The 18,648-nt window shown below is 41.6% G+C and overlaps 1 protein-coding gene across 3 annotated transcripts in view; it reads left to right on the forward strand.

The window, feature by feature from the left end:
- The window catches only part of wdpcp (WD repeat containing planar cell polarity effector), an 81,157-nt gene that overhangs the window by 16,189 nt on the left and 46,320 nt on the right, over nt 1–18,648 (forward strand). For all 3 annotated transcript variants that reach the window (XM_054599730.1, XM_054599731.1, XM_054599732.1), the window contains exons 2-7: nt 4,785–4,873; nt 8,222–8,266; nt 11,589–11,639; nt 14,113–14,183; nt 15,833–15,892; nt 16,990–17,104. In XM_054599730.1, coding sequence (XP_054455705.1) covers nt 4,813–4,873; nt 8,222–8,266; nt 11,589–11,639; nt 14,113–14,183; nt 15,833–15,892; nt 16,990–17,104 — 403 coding nt within the window. In that variant the 5' untranslated portion in view covers nt 4,785–4,812. The remainder of the gene's footprint in view (nt 1–4,784; nt 4,874–8,221; nt 8,267–11,588; nt 11,640–14,112; nt 14,184–15,832; nt 15,893–16,989; nt 17,105–18,648) is intronic.

Consider the following 18,648-nt stretch of genomic DNA (forward strand, 5'->3'; position numbering starts at 1 on the left):
AACCAACTCTATTATTCTCTCTATGTTTCTTCATCTTATCATTATCTCATCATATCTCTCAAGAAAGCCTGTTTGGTTTCACCGTTAAAAACGCTCACAGTGTAACCCAATAAATTCAGTTTTGAGAGGTCAGTATATAACTTTGTTTTAAAGGTGCAATAAAAATATTTTCCTGAAAATGTCCATATTCAATACATCGTCATACATCACGTAGTTCTGGTGATGCTGTTTCACAAAGAGTACGATTTTAGTGGAACTCTTGACATTACGGGAAATAAGAGTGTTTGACATCAGATCTTTTTCATTTTCTTAAGAAAAAATATGTGTATTTGAACAAGAATCATTCTAAAGATTTGAAATAACACATTTAGAGAAATGCTCTCTAGTGTTATTAGTCAGATTATTATACTATGCATGGCACATATACATGTTTGTGTCATGTATCCATCTGCACTCCCACTGTAGCCGGACATGTTTATACACTCAGACATATGTAGCTCTTTGTTAGATTCTGTTATCTTAAATAAACGTCTGGCTGTTGAGAGAGATGAACTGCAAATCCAGACATCTCAGAAAGGCCTCCATTGTTTCTCCCCTTCACTCCGAGAGAACCAGCCTCTAATAAATATTTACTTAAAGTTCTGTCAGTGACTTTCTCTTTCTATCTCACACAGACACTCACTCACACAAAGACACTTTCTGTTGCTCTTCCTCCTCTCTGCGCACACGCACACACACACACACACACACACACACACACACACACACACACACACACACACACACACACAGTCGGTAACCACCCAGAGGGGACAGTGAAAGAGATGCAGAGAGCAGACAAGGTCGTAGTTCCCGTGGACTGTCTTTGAAAGACGAGTCGTATGTTTTCCCTCCCGTCCTTTGATGTTAAAGCAGCCTCTTTACTAGTGTAAAGACAGGCCACAATAACCTAGACAACCCCCCCCACACACACACACACACACACACACACACACACACACACACACACACACACCTCTGAGCGCTGGCCGTACACCCCCACAAAGCTCTGCGGGGGACAGGTAGCCCACAGCAACCCAGCCAGAAATCAGAATGAGTGTGGCAGCTGTCCAGGACCTGTGTGTGTGTGTGTGTGTGTGTGTGTGTGTGTGTGTGTGTGTGTGTGTGTGTGTGTGTGTGTGTGTGTGTGTGTGTGTGTGTGTGTGTGTGTGTGTGTGTGTGTGTGTGTGTGTGTGTGTGTGTGTGTGCATGAAAGTACTGGTCTTGTAGCTTTCAACAAAATGTTTTTGGAAAAACATCATTCCAATTCTTTTATTATTCGAAGTAAACATTTAAAAATCACAGGTGTTCCTATTAACATTAAAATTACTGTTTTAACGTACTGCTAACTACCACATGTGTATTTCATATTCTTCTATCCAGGGTTGCACATTTTAATCAAATGTTAGTTTCGATAACTATTTAAGCTTCCCACAATTAAATTATCATGATTAACTGCAATATTGTTTTTTTTAAATGCTGCTCCCATCATTGAAGACTCGGCAGCACATCAAATAAAGCGCTCAAACTAACAGCCACCAGGGGGCGATCAAGATCACTTTAGGGGAGCTGTACGCGCCAAAACTTTTCCTGAATCTTGCGCCTGCAGTCCACAGAGCAAGACAAATATACTTAAGAGCAGAAAATGCACTAAAATCTGTTATTTTTTTGTCTTATTTTCAAGCAAAGATTTGCACATTATCAGGAATGTTGCACACAAGGAAGTGAAAGCAGTGCACTTAAAATATTTGGTCCCTAAAATCAACGAATAACCACAATTTTAAGCTTTGTTTTGGTTATTTTTCTGATTGAAGCGTTCATTGCACATGATGTGTTCAAGGACCAAATCTGATGATAATGACGGGTTTTATAGCTTCTGACTATGATAAACGATGTAGTTTTGGCGATTTGTTTAAAGAAAACATGCTTTTCAATCACGCTGGTGTTTGTTTTGGGGTTCAGAGGGTTAACATGCTGTTGTGTAGGATGTGACAGAGTAGGAGACACACGTTCCCGTCCAACACATACTCTCCTTTATTTTCCGTATCTATGTCAGCCCCCTTGTTTCTTCTGTTCCGCCTTCAATTCACCACAACAAGGTCTCCAGAACTTTTTCCAGACTGGCAATAACTAAATGAAAGCCGTCTGAAATGAGCTTTTCCTTCAAAAAAGGGCTGACTTCCTCTCAAAAAAAAGAAGCTGGTTAGGAGAGGATAAAAGAATAAAAGAATCCTCTTATGTCAGTAAACTCGTTACGCCGCTGCTGCCATGCCATGCTAACTCCAGAGTTTCCATGGCGACCGGTGTTATCTGTGTGTATTTTTGTTGGGACTTGTAGTTTTGGGGTTTGAGTTGCAAAATTAGATTTTGTTTTTTTTTGCCCCCCTCCACATCATGAGGAGCAAGAGGGGAGGAGATAAGAGAGAGTCCCGTCTGAGCGTTAACGAGAGAGAAAGTCTCTGTCGCTCCATAATATTATCAAAAGCAGTTCACGTCGGTTAAAGATCTTTTCTGTTTTAATTGTACTTCTTTAATGTTTTTCACGGAATTGGACAAACTCAATGACAAACTTTATTTAACGTTCTCTTAATTTCTTTGTTTGTTTATCATATACTTTATCATATTCACATTTTCATATTTTGTTTTCTTAAATTATGTCTTATTATATTATGTTTTTATTTTCAGAATTCAATCACCAAGCCAAATCCTTGTGTGTGCAAACATACTTTTCTGATTGTGATTCTGATTCTGAAACTGTCTTATTTTATGCAGTTTAAACTGATCAAACACATAACTGGTATTATGATAAATTACAGATCTCATGAACACAGTTATCTGATGTTAGGAGCGTTGAATCTGACTCGTACGACAAAAAGTAAAGAAAGTTCAGATAAGAATTCAAAATGTTCTTTTATAAGGTCCACTGACCTGTCAATCAGTGTGTAGCCCCGCCCTAAAGCATCCCCTGCTTTATGGTCTGTTTGACTCTAAATGGAGCATCATTTACTAAATGAACATCATGCTGTATTGAAGAAGACTTGAAACTAGAGATTGAGACCATAAACTCATGTTTACAATGTTTACTGAGGGAATAAATCAAGAGAGAAGTAGAGTCATTTTCTCATAGACTTCTATACAACCAGAGGAGTCGCCCCCTGATGGTCAGTAGAGAGAATGCAGCTTTAAGACACTTCTGCATTGACTTCACTTGGCAGAACCGGAGGTTTCCACCTGCCTTTCAGTAGGAAATTCTTCTTCTTTATCGCTGAAACATCATAAGTGGTTCAATAACAAACAGAACAAAAAACAGCAGCAACATACAATAACAAATATTCGATACTTGAAGTGAAACCCTGCAGAGAGGAGCAGAAGTTAACGTACTGGAGAATAAAGTCTGTATTAAAGACGGACAGAGAGCCGACGGCCCGATGTGAGGAATGCTGCCTGCTTTGTCTTCGCTGTCAGCTCCAAAGTGTTTGTCCATCACTGCTCACCTGTGATGTTTGAATGAAGGTGTAAACGTCGCCAGCCGTGACCTCGTCTCAGAGTCAGTCTGAGTTCATGTGCGTGTCTCTGTCTGTCCTTCTGTTACTTTGTTTTTGTTCTGACTAGACTAAGCCGTCGTTTTGTCTTTAGTTGACAAAGATTTCTCTAGTTGATGAGTAGTTTTTTATGCTTTTTAATGCTGAATTACTTATTTCAAAGGAACTTGTAAGCACATCGCTGGTAAACACAATATTTAGAAGTGGTGTGTTTCTGTGATTCTTTATGGAGAAATTAGGTTTTACAGATCCGTCTATTAAAGCAACTTTTCGATAAATTGAAATTGTAAGAATAAGAATTTCTTTTGGGCAAGTACGGACTTATTTTTTTGGGTCAAAATGTGCATTCAGACATGTAGAGTAACTACTGTTAATCCAAATTACTAGTAATACATGTATAACAGGCACAGGAATTGGTGCTACAAAAGAGTATTATGTTGCACCACTGTACTACAAATTGTGACATGAATTACATATATGGTGTTTGTCAATTTAAAATATAAATTTTCTCATTAATTAAGTCTCATTTTGTCATAAAACTGTTGAAGTATAAAGCAGTGAAAATACGTGATTAGAGAAACGACACACCCAAAAGTCATGTAAGTGACATCTCTCTCTGAAGCTACGATGTCTGTGAGTTTCGTACCAGGATGTATCTCACACCAACAACAAGATCTTGGTCGTTCTTTCGCTTCATGGCTGATAAAAACTCAAAATCAGTTAAGATAATGTTAAATTTGGTTAGCTAGCTAGCTAGCAAGTCAAGCTAATTGCCATGTTGGTGACATACAGTACATCGTGTGAGACTAGAGATGAAGTTCACTGATTGGTTTAAAAAAAATAAAAAATGATCCTACAACAAAATGAGACTTTCTTAACTTACAAAATTATCTTTTAAATTGACAAACATCATCGTACAAATCAAACAGGATCTAAAACATTCTTCTCTCACCGTTGACTTTTCAACATATCATTCTGTATAAGGTCACATGGGGGACACCGTAAAGGGGCGGGACTTCACCTCTCTTCAGTAAAGTCTGGACCTGGTCTGCTAGTATCTGTAGATGTGACCTTGTGTGCCTACATGCATACTCTGTTTGACCCTCAGACCTGTTCATGTCAGTCTATTATGTCGTCTCGTCAAGATAAGCATCTGTGGTTGTGTTTGACTCTTATCCTCCTTTATCTCGTCCCTCCCTGCAGACTCGGGTTTCACTCCTCCGTCCGTCAGATGGCGTTTTGCCTGGCTGAGCTGCACTTGTGGTCCACCAAGAGCTCACTCCAAGTCAAAGGTAGCACTTCTCTCCATGTTCACCTCCCTCTCAGAGGTTCTCTCCCTGTCTGCCTCTTCTTTCTTCTTCCTCTCACCTCCGTCTTGCTCTGGCTCTTTCTGTCATCACTCACTTTGTCTTCACACCTTCACCTCCTCACCGATATCTACTTAAACAATCTGTCTCTCAGTCATCACACATGCTCACTCTCTCTTTTTTCTTTACTCTCTTCAAATTCTCATGCTATCTATGTCTGTTTTTTTTTTTTGCAACATTAAACTGTGTTTTACATTGTTTAGAGTGGAATTGGTTCAAATAACCAAAAGCAACTGGTTTTCAGAGACCAAACAAGTTTTTAAAAATAATTGTATTTATTCTATTTCAACCCTATAATCACATGTTTTTTTCCTGTAACCCATTTAGTTTTAACCAGCTAGCAACCTCCTGTTCTGCAGAGTGAAGTCAAAGCTTCATGTGTTAAAGCTGCATTCTCTCTACTGTCCATCAGGGGGCGACTCCTCTGGTTGTATAGAAGTCTATGAGAAAATGACTCTACTTCTCTCTTGATTTATTCCCTCAGTAAACATTGTAAACATGAGTTTATGGTCGCAATCTCTAGTTTCAAGTCTTCTTCAATACAGCATGATGTTCATTTAGTAAATGATGCTCCATTTAGAGTCAAACAGACCATAAAGCAGGGGATGCTTTAGGGCGGGCTTAATGTAATTGACATGTCGCTGCCGCTACCTGAGACATTTACGGCGTCTCTACGTCACTCCTCCACATTCCAACTATGGTAACTTCTGTTCATTGGCTGCAAAAAAACACAACATGGCAATGGACGTAATACAAGATGGCGACAGCGCCCACCGCCGCCGCCTTTTAGCGAATACCGCCTGCAGCGTTCTCCCTTAAGTCTGGACCAATTTAAATAACTGTTGTTAAGAAAATATGAGCTAATAGGGTTGAAATATATCAAAAGCTCCCCGGTAAAGAGAATATCTCAGTAAACACTGATCAGTTTCTGTATGTTAAGGTAGCTGCACATCACACCGCCTACATCTCCATCATGCATACAATGAGAAATGAATAGTAAACCAATGCTTCCCTGTGGGGCCCAGTGGGCGTGGCTTAAGTTTGACTTTTCCTGCAGTTTTTGTGCGTTTTTCCTTCTCGCCCACCTATCAGTCCATCTCCTCTGTCAGACAGAAATGCTCTGTTTCTCCATTTTCTTGTTTTCTCCTCCCTTCAATTCTGTCTTGTCTTTCACAGTCTGCTGAGCCTCAGACGAAGATAGTGTCTCTCGGAGGCTGCCTGTGTTGTGTGTGTGTGTGTTTATGTGAATACACAAAGGTACGACGGGGTGTACATCCCAGGTGATGGTGACATATCCTTATTTGTTTGTTTTTTTACTCTGCTTTTGTGTGTCTTGTGCTATCTTGGAAAAATATGGAGGGATACATCTGAGCGAAGAGGCCTGGTCGCTGAGGTGTGACGCTCCCTATCACCACCGCACCTTACATCACATACATCAGACTGAAAAACACAATAATATGGATTCATAAACACACGCTATGAAACATGTGTATTCTGTACGTGTTGTACAAGAAGACCTCGACAGAAATGACTGTGTGAAGATAAAGAGTTAGTTTGTCCTTAATCCAAGAGACTAGTTTATGTTTAGGATTTAGTACAGACGGACTAGAGTTTTTGTTACTTGACCTTCAGTGTGTAGAATGATGAATGTGCAGAGTTAGACACTAGAAGGAGGACGTTCATATTTATTTATTTTTTTTTCAACTCGAAAATCATTCTCTGATATTAAACCTCCTGTGTTTCAAATTACACTTTTAATATACTTGATAGTGAAGCAGAAGACAATACAAATACTTCTACAAAAGTATTTGCAAATTAAAAAATTCAGAATCTTTCAATTTGGGAGGAGTAGAGGTCATGTTATTGAACATATCAGACACAAATTATCATTCTTAAAACATGTCTGGATCTTTATGAAAGAATTTTAGTCCGTAAAAGTCCCACAAATATAGTTTGGTTTGATAAATCTCAAACTAAAGCACTACGCAAATGTTGGAGTTGTGCATTTAGTGCTGCAGTCAAGCAGACCGAGAGCAGAATGAGCATCTGTTTGTAGTCGTGTTTCTGGAGTGCTGATGAATGAATTAATTCATTTTTAACTGATCAGTCTTGGCTATATTGAGCTATTGATCCAGCTGTCAACCAGTGCAGCCAACTCTACTCAACTCTGCATGTGTGTGAGCCTCCCACGTCATAAACAACATGAAAAACCCAATGTGACACTGTTTTATTTATATTATTAACCTGATCCTTATGCACTTGTTTCATCCCTAGAGCATTGTGTTTTGATGTTAATTCCTAGTAAGTTTGACATTAACAAGTGACTCTTAAAATTGAGACATTAGATTTACCGTTAACACCAATATTTATACAAGTTTAAGTGCTTTTTAACGGTTCAAGAACATTGTGGTCGTTGTTTAATAGAAAAAAAGATTGGTATTAGCGGATACTCAAGGTTAAAGAACCACTATCTGTGTCAGAAATGGAGGAAGTGACATTAAGCCATTACTTATAGTGGTGTGTGTGTGTGTGTGTGTGTGTGTGTGTGTGTGTGTGTGTGTGTGTGTGTGTGTGTGTGTGTGTGTGTGTGTGTGTGTGTGTGTGTGTGTGTGTGTGTGTGTGTGTGTGTGTGTGTGTGTGTGTGTGTGTGTGTTCCATCAGCTCTCCTGTTGTATTAGTGTGACCCGGCCTCAGCAGCAGCAGCAGCAACAGTAGTGGAGCGATAAAGAAACGATGTGTTGGGCGAATCCGAGTCTGGCCGCTTATGGTTTTTGAGGCCTGCAGGAATAACACTGACAAAAAAAAAAAAAAAGGCTCCGCTCAGCAGTTTGTGTGTGTGTGTGTGTGTGTGTGTGTGTGTGTGTGTGTGTGTGTGTGTGTGTGTGTGTGTGTTGGTCATATGTGATTGTAGCTGCATGCTGAGTCTGTGTATGTGTGTGTGTGTGTGTCTACTTTAAATGTATATGTTGCATGTGTGTAAATCTGTCCCTCAGGTGGGTGGAGGCACACTCCCGTCTTTATTAATACCCCTTTACCCCCCTCCACATCCAGTCTGGCTCGGACCCCCCAGCCCACACTCCCCATCCTCCTCCTCCCCCCTCCTCCCTCACTGGGTCTTATCTAAACTGTGGTGCTGGCAGACGGGACAGGCCACTGGCTGATAGCGATTGTTTATCCCACGGTGCGAAATTGCTGATCTGTCTTCTGCTTTTCCCTGACAGCTAGATGTTCATCTCTCTCTCTCTCTCTCTCTCTCTCTCTCTCGCCCCACAGATACAGATATTGGCACCTATCAGTACTACGATAAAGGAGAGCCAGGTAAATAGTGTTTGTATTGGATGTCTGTTTGTGTTTAAGATAAGTTTGTCTTGTTTTTTCGTGGACGTATGTGATTTCCTTATATATGAAGAAGGGCTTTACGCTGCCGCCCATAAGCTGCAAACACACGGACACACAAACCATCCACGCTGCGTATTGTCAGTGTCTCACCACACATACACTCTTAGAGGCTATTAGTATGTAGGATTTGCACCCTAAAGCCTTATGCACATACACACTCACACACACACACACACACACACACACACACACACACACACACACACACACACACACACACAGGTTATTAGGCCTCCGTGGTTCTATCTCTTACTCTGGCTGTGTTCCTGTTGACCCGGGGTCCTGACACACAGCGATAGGGGGAAACTAAACTGTTGACTTTCTCCTGGATCACATAGCAAGAGGCCCCGTGTAGTCCAGCCTCATATTGCCTCGGGCCTGGAGGCTTCTCTTACCACCAGGAAGTGCTCAGATCGCTCTCTCCCCCCCCGGCGGTCATGGCAGCGACAGGAACGAGCCGTCTCTTCCCTCGAAGCATTTTGAAATTTACACATTTCAGCTCGAGGACGGTGGCTACATATAGTTTGTCTTCTTCTGTGGGAAGCATCTTATTATAATATACCAATTATTGTAGAGTTATTCACAATTACACTAACTTGGGACCTCAAGATAAGGTGACGTAATCTTTGTCCATAATATAAGGCGTCTTTACGTCACTCCTGAGCAATACAAAATATGGTAATTTCCATGGCGTCGGTAGAAATCCAAGATTGCGACCCCCCTCTTCTTCTATACAGTCTATGGCCTCCACCAGCTTCTGAGGGAAATATATAAAGGCTCCACTTTCTTCACCAGCTCGTCTCTAGCTGAGTCTTTCTGCTCCAAAGTGACTTAAAACCTGCTTTGCTGGAAGAGAGATGACAAAAGCGGTGAGAGGGAACCAAAACGGTAAAGCAGTGGGCCGTAAAAAACAAAACAATGAGCTCAAAGAAGCTAAAACACTCTCTGAGTTTGTCACTAGAGCGACACTCTTCACATTTGATCTATTTTTTAATTTAAAATATTGATCAGAGCAGCTTTAAGTTATATCATACATTTCTCTGAGGGTGCATAAACCACCATTTTGCCTTTCTTTCTCTCTTTTTAAAGACATACAGTACATATCTTTATTATTATTTCCTTGCCTTCCTCCATCACTTCTGTCTCTCTCTTTCTCCACATCTTCATGTCTTTTCTTTTGTCTCAGATGCTTCCGCCTCTCTTTCATTGTTTCCACCTCTTTGTCTCATTTAAATATATATATTTTAGTTCGTTCTCGTCTTGTGTACAGTACGTCTCGTCCTCTCTCATCACGGGGATCCCCTCCCTCCTCTCTTTCATCTGAGAAGCCGCCTTCTCTTTCATTCCAATCTTCAGTGGAGAGACGATGCTCTCGCTCCAAATCCTTTCATTTGGAGGATTACTAAAGTGTGGCTTGATATCAGAGTGGAGGGAGGAGAGGGAGGCAGAGCAGGGGAGCAGAATCACCATCCAAAAGTATCACAACATTTCCACATGGCAGTGTGAGGATAGCTCAGGTCATGATACCAATTTGTCTGCAATTAGACTAGATCTAAATGTGTTTGTTGATGCAGAAGTGTCTTAAAGCTGCATTCTCTCTGCTGTCCATCAGGGGGCGACTCCTCTGGTTGTATAGAAGTCTATGAGAAAATGACTCTACTTCTCTCTTGATTTATTCCCTCAGTAAACATTGTAAACATGAGTTTATGGTCTCAATCTCTAGTTTCAAGTCTTCTTCAATACAGCATGATGTGCATTTAGTAAATTATGTCAGATATCCCACATGTCTTAATCTGAAAACGCTACATGGAATAAGGCCTAAAAAAGAACATGATTCACAATATTGACATTTTGGGATAATAGTAAATATTTGTGTGCAGGTATAGTACAAAAAGGAGGTAAGGAGGTAAAAAAAAGTCATGGCATAGTTTGTAGAAGCAAGTCACAAGAAAACTAATTTTGTTTTTAGTAAAATAATTACAAAAGATCTTTGTAGAGAATATAAAAAAGCCATTGAAACGTAATACTAAAGTTCTTCAAATATAGCCATAAAAATGACATGATGCAGTATGTGAAAAAAGCCAGAGTATAGTCAACAAATCTAGTATAGTTTGTCAAATAAGTGGTAAAATATATAGTATATAGTATAGTATATATAAAGCATGTCAAAATCAAGTCTTGTATATCGAAGACGGTCAAAAAAGTCATAAAAAGGCATAATATAATATTTTGAGAACAGTAATAAGGTATCATAAAGGCACAAGAAAGTCTATAGTATGTTGAAAAAAAGTCATAAAAAAAAAAGAGAAAATTGATTAAAAGGCATGATGTAGTCGTTAAAAAAAAGTCAGAGTATAGTATGTTGAAAAAAAGGAATAAAAAAGGAACAGTAAAGTAAATTTGAAAAAAATCATAGTATAACAAGTCAAAAAAAGTCCTAAAAGGTTTAATAACATAGTCTCTGATCAAACAAACAACCCTCTGTCATCACATTCTGATTCAAACGTTGCTGAACTCTGACGCTACATGGAAGTAAAAGTAACAGGAAAAATACACAACAGAGAAATCTGTCATGTGAAATAACACAAGACAACAATCCTGCCATCAATTCTACTTTTCTGAATGTTTTGTCGTGTTTTAGAGAGGTGTTTACACTGTCTCTATTATTTTGTCCACCTCGTTTACATCAACGAGGTTGGGTTAAACAGCAGAAACACCTGTCTGATCAACAGCTTTACCTCTTTTAGAACAGTTGTGTGTATCTCAGGGAGACTTCTCTGATTGGTCGATGGATATCATCATCATCATCATCATTAATAAAAATCCTCTGTGAAGTCCAGTTTTACTCTCTGCCATGTTAGTTCCTCGTCTCCCCACTAGAGGTAGACCCAGGCTCATTGGAGCAGCTCCAAGGGTCCCCTGCAGCCAAACCCCCCCTCCTCCCCCAGAGCAGGTGCCCATGTCTGGGCCTGCCTGCCCCCCCCCCACCCCCTTATCTGATTAATACTACTAATCCTGGAAGGTGTTCCCGGCCGCCAGACGGGCCGCTGTCCTCTTCACAAGCGACCGGAGGCCACGAGAGTTTACGGGTTACACTTTACCAACAAGGTCTGGTGGAGCTAAACGGGGGGGGGGGGATGTGTGAGCTCCAGCTTAGTTTAAAGACACAATCATTCAGCGTGTTGTTTTCACATATATTCCAAACCTAACCCCCCTTTTTTATTGTTGTTATGTTCTGCAGCAAATCCCCTGGAGCATCACTATTACAAGGAGAAACTCAGGTTCTGTGAAGGTACGTTCTCACCAGAGGAACCCAAAGAGTGATCACATCCACCTGTGTGTACATGTGTGTGTGTGTGTACATGTGTGTGTTTGGGCCCTTTAACTTATGGATGACCATCTTCTTAAAACATCACAGTGGACTGTCCTACGTCCTCCTTTCCTTCCCTTCCCTCCCTCTCTGCTTTTCACCCAGTAGTGGAATACAAACACCCTTATCAGGAGACGAACACTCATCCCCCTGCCCCTCCCTCCTCTCTCCCCTGACCCCCCCCACACACTCACCCTGCTCTCCCTCATTTGCATGCATCTGTTTACCTCCTCTTCCCACTGGTTCCTAATAGAGAATCCCACTCCTTAATGGTTTCGTTTGACTTAAGATGAAGACGCCTGTAAAATAAACACATAGGGGACTTACATTCCTGTTTTTTAAATGTATTTTTTTCTCCCACTGAACTTCATGTATGTGCGTGGGCAGAAGCAGATGCACAAATTCAATTAGCTGTTTTCCCTTCATGTGCTTCCCTCGCTGTGTTTAACCACTAGAGATGGAGGTGGGGTAAAGGGAGGGCTGGTAAATTAAAACGAAGGAGGCCCTCGCTGTGGTAACGCGTCCAGATACGTGCCTGCTGACTGTGAGGTTGCATTTGGGAGATAACTCAACTCGAGAGCGCCAAAAGTCCTCCCGATTAAAATATGTGCTTCTCCTCGAGGACCAGTTTGTGTGTGTTTATTTTTCTTGAAGGGACGTTTTTTTGCTTTCAGTAGAATATTTCCACTCGTTCAGTGGAGCTAAATCAATCTGTAAGCAGCAGATTTCAGACTTTTGCTGCTTTGGGGATAAAGTAGTGTGATATATAAAACTTAAAACTTCATCAATGTAGTTTCTGTGTAGTTTTACATGAGGTTTTAGACATAAAAGTAAATCAGTGACAAGTTTTGTTAATTTCCTTAAATACACTTATATTAAATTCATCCTTAAAAGTCTAAATAACCAGGTTCCTCAGTGGCCTGTTGGTTTTCTTTACGGTTTCTGTCTCAGTAACACTTTGTGCATCTATGAGGAACCTTAAAACTGTTACTCTCCACATGTTATCTTGAATTCTCGCAGAAAACTTTGGTTTTCTCTCGTGTCTCCACAGGGAACAGAAAATACAAAAACTGAGAAAAGTCTTGATGAATTGAAGTAAATGCGACATTTAACAACAGCAAAACTCGTATGAAAACATCTGTTTACAAACTCTAACACAACTCGTGCTGTTTAATCAAATGTATCCAGTCGTACGCTCACATCTTCACAAACACACACAGACGAGTAGCCTGAGACTTTTTAAGTGTTTCAAATATTCAGGTTTTAGCAAAGATTCACGTTCTTAGTCATCAAAACTTTTTTCAGTTTTTGGTGCATTGTTGAGGCATGCAAGAAAAACAAAGTTTTCTTCAAGAATTCAGGGTAACTTGAGTGAGTAACTGATATAGAGATGGTCATTTTGAGGGTCATAAGTATTCATTACGTAAATCCTCATTGGGATTTCAGGCGTTTACTGTTTGTGGAATCATCTTTAAACTCAAGTTTGAAGTCATTCATGAAGGATCTGATACTTTTATTGAGTTTCATCGTCATTTTATTGTATCACTCTGTGTGTTTCTTCAGTTTTTGTGTATTTGTCATTCTTTATTCTTATCACTATGAAAAATAACATTAAATAAATTAAAAAGACACTTTTAGTTGTTCCAACGTAGCTTTTCAATTTCACAGTTAAAGACTGATTATGTGTTATTTAACTGACATTAATGCTGCAATAAGCAAATATTGTATCTTCAATTAAGTCTATAAATTGGCAGAAATAAGCTGAAAAACCTCAGTTGCATTGTTCTAGTGCTCACGGTGACGTCTTTAAGTTGCTTGTTTTGTCAAATCAACAGTCCAAAACCAAAAACTAAGTTACATCAATATGAAAACAGAAAAAAACAGAATCATCACATTTGAGAAGCTGGAACCAACAAATATTTTGCCTTTTTTGCTCGATAGAAACTATTAATAATCATAGTAATTATCAAATGTTTCTGTTGATAAACTAATCAATTAATCAGCTAATCCATTCAGCGATAATTGTGACTCAAGAGTTTTGTTCCTGTTGTCAAAATGGAGCTAAAGTTCAAGCGTCACTCTGTATGCATCCGGATTCAGCAATGCATTGTGGGTCGCCTGCATCCTGTACCTGCATCTCTTTATTCCACCTCAGCGTCTTGTCACCACCTTTTATTCCTCATGTCACCCCCTTTTTCATACGTAGATCTCAACTCAGATATTAAGTTCAACCTTTTTACCCTCTCTGGTTTTGGTTGCCACATTCTTCTGAATTCCCATGAGGGTCTTTAAAAAAAAAAAAATATATATATATATATATATATTTCTCCTCATTCTGTTTGTAAAAGTCCACGTCACATGATCTTTAGACTCTTCTTGTGTTTTCCCTCCGTAGCTCGAGGCTATTCGTGGACCCCCAGGAACCGCCGACCGGAGAAGCTACGTGATTCGCTGAAGGAGTTGGAGGTGCCCGCCTCCCCCGTCTCCCCCCGCCTCCCTTCCTCCCCCCACGTCTTCTTCCTCCCTCTGGGGATTTTCAGAGTTTTCCCTTTCCGAAACGCCCGATTGATTAACAAATAGGGGCATTCTCTCTCTTTTCTCCCTCTCCCGTCACTCTCCCTGTCGTTCCCCGTTTGTTCTCCCCTCTCTCCCTCTCCTCTCTCATCACCTCTCTTTCGGCCGAGCTCTGTCATCGAGGGGGATATTTGAGGGGATCAGGGGCTGCAGGCTGCCTTCTCTTCCTCCCTCCCTCCCCTTCCTCTCCCCTCATTCATCCGACTCTTCCTCCCCCCCCGCCCTCCCTCGTCCCCCTCTGTACTTGTGGCAGTACAGACCTAGCTTTGTTTGCAGGAACCTGTCTGTGGCTGTTACACACACACGCACACACTCTCCCCTCCCGATCCACCTCCCTCCTCTCACCCGTAACCATTGTCTGAAACTAGAAACACCCCAGCTCACCTCCACACCTCCTCCTCCTCCCACCTCCTCCCATCCAATCACCCCAGCTGGGTTTGGAATGTGGCAGGAATGACTGACCTTACACACACACACACACACACACACACACACACACACACACACACACACACACACACACACACACACACACACACACACACACACACACACACACACACACACAAACACACACACACAAGCAGTCCTTACCTGCAACCCCTCTGTGAGCAGGAGCTGCTGCAGTGCTCATGTGGTGACAAGTGTCTGTTGTTGTGTTCAACCAAGATAATTAATGCAACTCTGAAATGACACAAATAGAACTTAAAGTTACTGCAAGGAACTTTTATTTTGTGTTGATGTTGGCGCCCCCTGTGGACGAAAGTGGTAGTGTTTCAGAGCACCAGAGTCCCTTTAGAAAACTTCTAATTTTACTGCAGCAGGGTCTGACAGTCTGCTCCACTCAGTCCTGGTTCTGGTTCCTACCCGGGCCTCCCTTCCCTCCAGTGGGTCCAGCAATACGTCCTGGGTCTCCAGCAGTGTGGAGAGGAGAAGCTCTGCTCCTGGAGGAGGAGGAGGAGGAGGAGGAGGAGGAGGAGGAGGAGGAGGAGGAGGAGGAGGAGACGCTGCTGCCGGGAGCTGAGCTCTCCTCCTTCCTCCGGAGCTCCGACTGCAGGTCAAAGGCTGCATTGAAGCAGGATCTGGGTCTATCCACGGTGGACTGGTCTCTGTTGGATCTGGGTCTGTCCACGGTGGACTGGTCTCTGTTAGATCTGGGTCTGTCCACGGTGGACTGGTCTCTGTTAGATCTGGGTCTGTCCACGGTGGACTGGTCTCTGCTGGAGTCTGATCTGAAGGAGTTTCTGGTGAACCTTCATGATCTCATCTGATTTCTCCAGAATCCGACCCGGTGGCTCCGATGACGAGCTTTAAGAATAACTTTATAGAAACAGACGATCTTCTCTCTGATGGTCTCGTTTACTGATGGAGGTCTATAGAGGATCAGGACTACACTGAGACTGGTTCATAACCAGATAAAGGTTCCTCACAGTAACTGGTCTGTGTTCTTGTGGTTTCTAGTTGTATTAAGTGCTTTGACTCCAGTTCACCTCTGTTTGTTCTGGTCTTTTTCACTCTGTTTATCCGTCACGCTCATTCAGGAACTGTTGCAGACCAACACATGCGTTCACAGCAGATGGAGGAGCAAGCGTTGCTGCCAGGTACACACACACACACACACACACACACACACACACACACACACACACACACACACACACACACACACACACACACACACACACACACACACACACACACACACACACACACACACACACACACACACACACACACACAGAAGCTGGAGGAACCTCCGCCCAGACCAGGCCTCAGATAAAGAGCTCCACTGGGCTGAAATACCAGTTTGCAGTCATTTCAATCTAAACAATGTTGTCATAATTATGATGCAACACTTTTTGATCCTCTAAGGCTAATTCTCTTTATTTCTGGTGTTTTTTTGGACGTGTATAATGTTTAAAATGTAATAATATGTCTCATGTTTTTGATATTATTATAATATTTGTATTATTTATATTGCCTAATAACACACATTTACCCAAAGGGGCTTTAAAATACATTTAATCATTTATTTCCCTTAAGATTTTTCCTTTCCCTTTTCATTACTTATTTTTGGATATTGTTCTTAAAATATATTAAATATATATAATCCATTTTATTTGTGTGAATGCAAATTATTGTGGTTTTGTATTTTTTTTCATTTAAATGGAAATGAGCGTTGATGCAATTATGTACCGAACACATAATAACATTTTCAATAAAACGGGGCTTTATGATCTGTAGAGCAAATGACGCCTTTTTTTCTTAGTGGTCAGATAAGTAAGATTCCCCTTAAAAAAAAGCCTTTTATTTGGTAAAAATAATGGAAGAAACCTTCAGGAGGAGAAACAGATCCCTCTTTCAGAACGGACAGACATGCAATGGATGTTTTGAACAGAGACCAAAATGGCAAAATTACAATGTGGAAAATCAGCATAAGGATTAAGAGATGCTAATAACATCATTTCACTCACCCACAGAAACCATGTTATTGTTCTGAATGCAGATTGAAAGACTGGGTATCTTTAACTTTGACATAATGTCTTTAATTTTGCTCAGGTCATTGTAATGTGTGTGTGTGTGTGTGTGTGTGTGTGTGTGTGTGTGTGTGTGTGTGTGTGTGTGTGTGTGTGTGTGTGTGTGTGTGTGTGTGTGTGTGTGTGTGTGTGTGTGTGTGTTGTGTGGTGGTTCGTTGCAGGTGTTGCTGAGCAGCGGAGTCCTGGTGACCCTGATCCTAAATGGACCTCAGCTCGATCAGGTGTTTGTAGACCGAACATTAGTGGGCCGCCTGCCAGCCAACACCGTGGCTGATGGTTAGTTACACAAACGCACACACACACACACACACACACACACACACACACACACACACACACACACACACACACACACACAAAACAAACAGAGACATTTGCATTCAAATGTTCAATATTTTTTACAAAACCATCAACTTCACACTTTCTCTCACGCTGTTAGCACCAATTGTGAGCCTACACCTGCTCGCACACACACACACACACACACACACACACACACACACACGCTCCCCACTCTCCTCGCCACTTTATCACGCCAGCACTCTCTCACACACATAACAGGTGCCACAGGTGAGCGAGGCGACTCTGCCAGCTAATTGCGGGCAAATCCTTTTGTGCTGCATGTGTCCAGGGGCCTTCCCTTAAGAGCATCCATCAGTGTTTTTCCCTCCATCGCGCGTTCCTCCAGGGAGCAACGCCCCCCACCTCACACACACACACACACACACACACACACACACACACACACACACACACACACACACACACACACACACACACACACACACACACACACACTCCTCGCTCTGCAGACCTGCCAGGAGAGAATAAGGGACCGTGGACACCGGCCCAAATCTGCTAATTATTTCTTTCTTTCTGTATCAATTATTTGTTCATAACACCGCCCTCCCTGCTTCCGTCTGGGGTCTCTAGACACCTGATAAAGCCCCTGTAGTGCACACACACACACACACACACACTCTCAGACACACACACACACACACTCTCTCAGAGACACAAACACCTACAGGCGTGCACACACCCGTTCACACACACATACATTTATAATTACAGACTTTTTTTTTCTTTGACATAGACCAACAAGCACTTACTGTATGTCCACTCACATTAACACCGAGACTTGAACACACACGCACACAATGGCACACACACAGGTACACACACACACACACACACACACACACTCACCTCCCGCTGCGCTCCATTCAAAGCCTCAGAGGCAGTAATTATTAGAGTAATGGTTGTGAGAGGGTGGGTTCCGGGGATTGTGAGCGTGTGTGTGTGTGTGTGTGTGTGTGTGTGTGTGTGTGTGTGTGTGTGTGTTGTGTGTGTGTGTGTATGTGGTGTGTTTGGAGGTGGTGGGTGGGTGGGTGGGTGGGGTTGTTCTCACATCTGTCACTTGTTAAATTAGCTTTAGACAATTAGAGTAGAGAGCCAGACCAGATCACACCGACAAACACATTCACTACGTACAATTATGGAAACAGTTTTACAATTACAGTCAAGTTTTGACTGGTGTGTGTGTGTGTGTGTGTGTGTGTGTGTGTGTGTGTGTGTGTGTGTGTGTGTGTGTGTGTGTGTGTGTGTGTGTGTGTGTGTGTGTGTGTGTGTGTGTGTGTGTGTGACATATGCTTGGTAGAAGTGTCTACTTGTTGTCTGTTCATTAAATCACTACGATGTCGGATCCAAAGTCTCATATAAAGGCGTCTACTAAGGATAATTATTTTCATAATCCATTAATTAGAGTTGTTACGATACCGAGTACCAAACCGATATCTGTGCGTTACTAAAACAAAATA

Source organism: Anoplopoma fimbria, chromosome 6 (genome assembly GCF_027596085.1).
Source record: "Anoplopoma fimbria isolate UVic2021 breed Golden Eagle Sablefish chromosome 6, Afim_UVic_2022, whole genome shotgun sequence".
NCBI lineage: Eukaryota > Metazoa > Chordata > Actinopteri > Perciformes > Anoplopomatidae > Anoplopoma > Anoplopoma fimbria.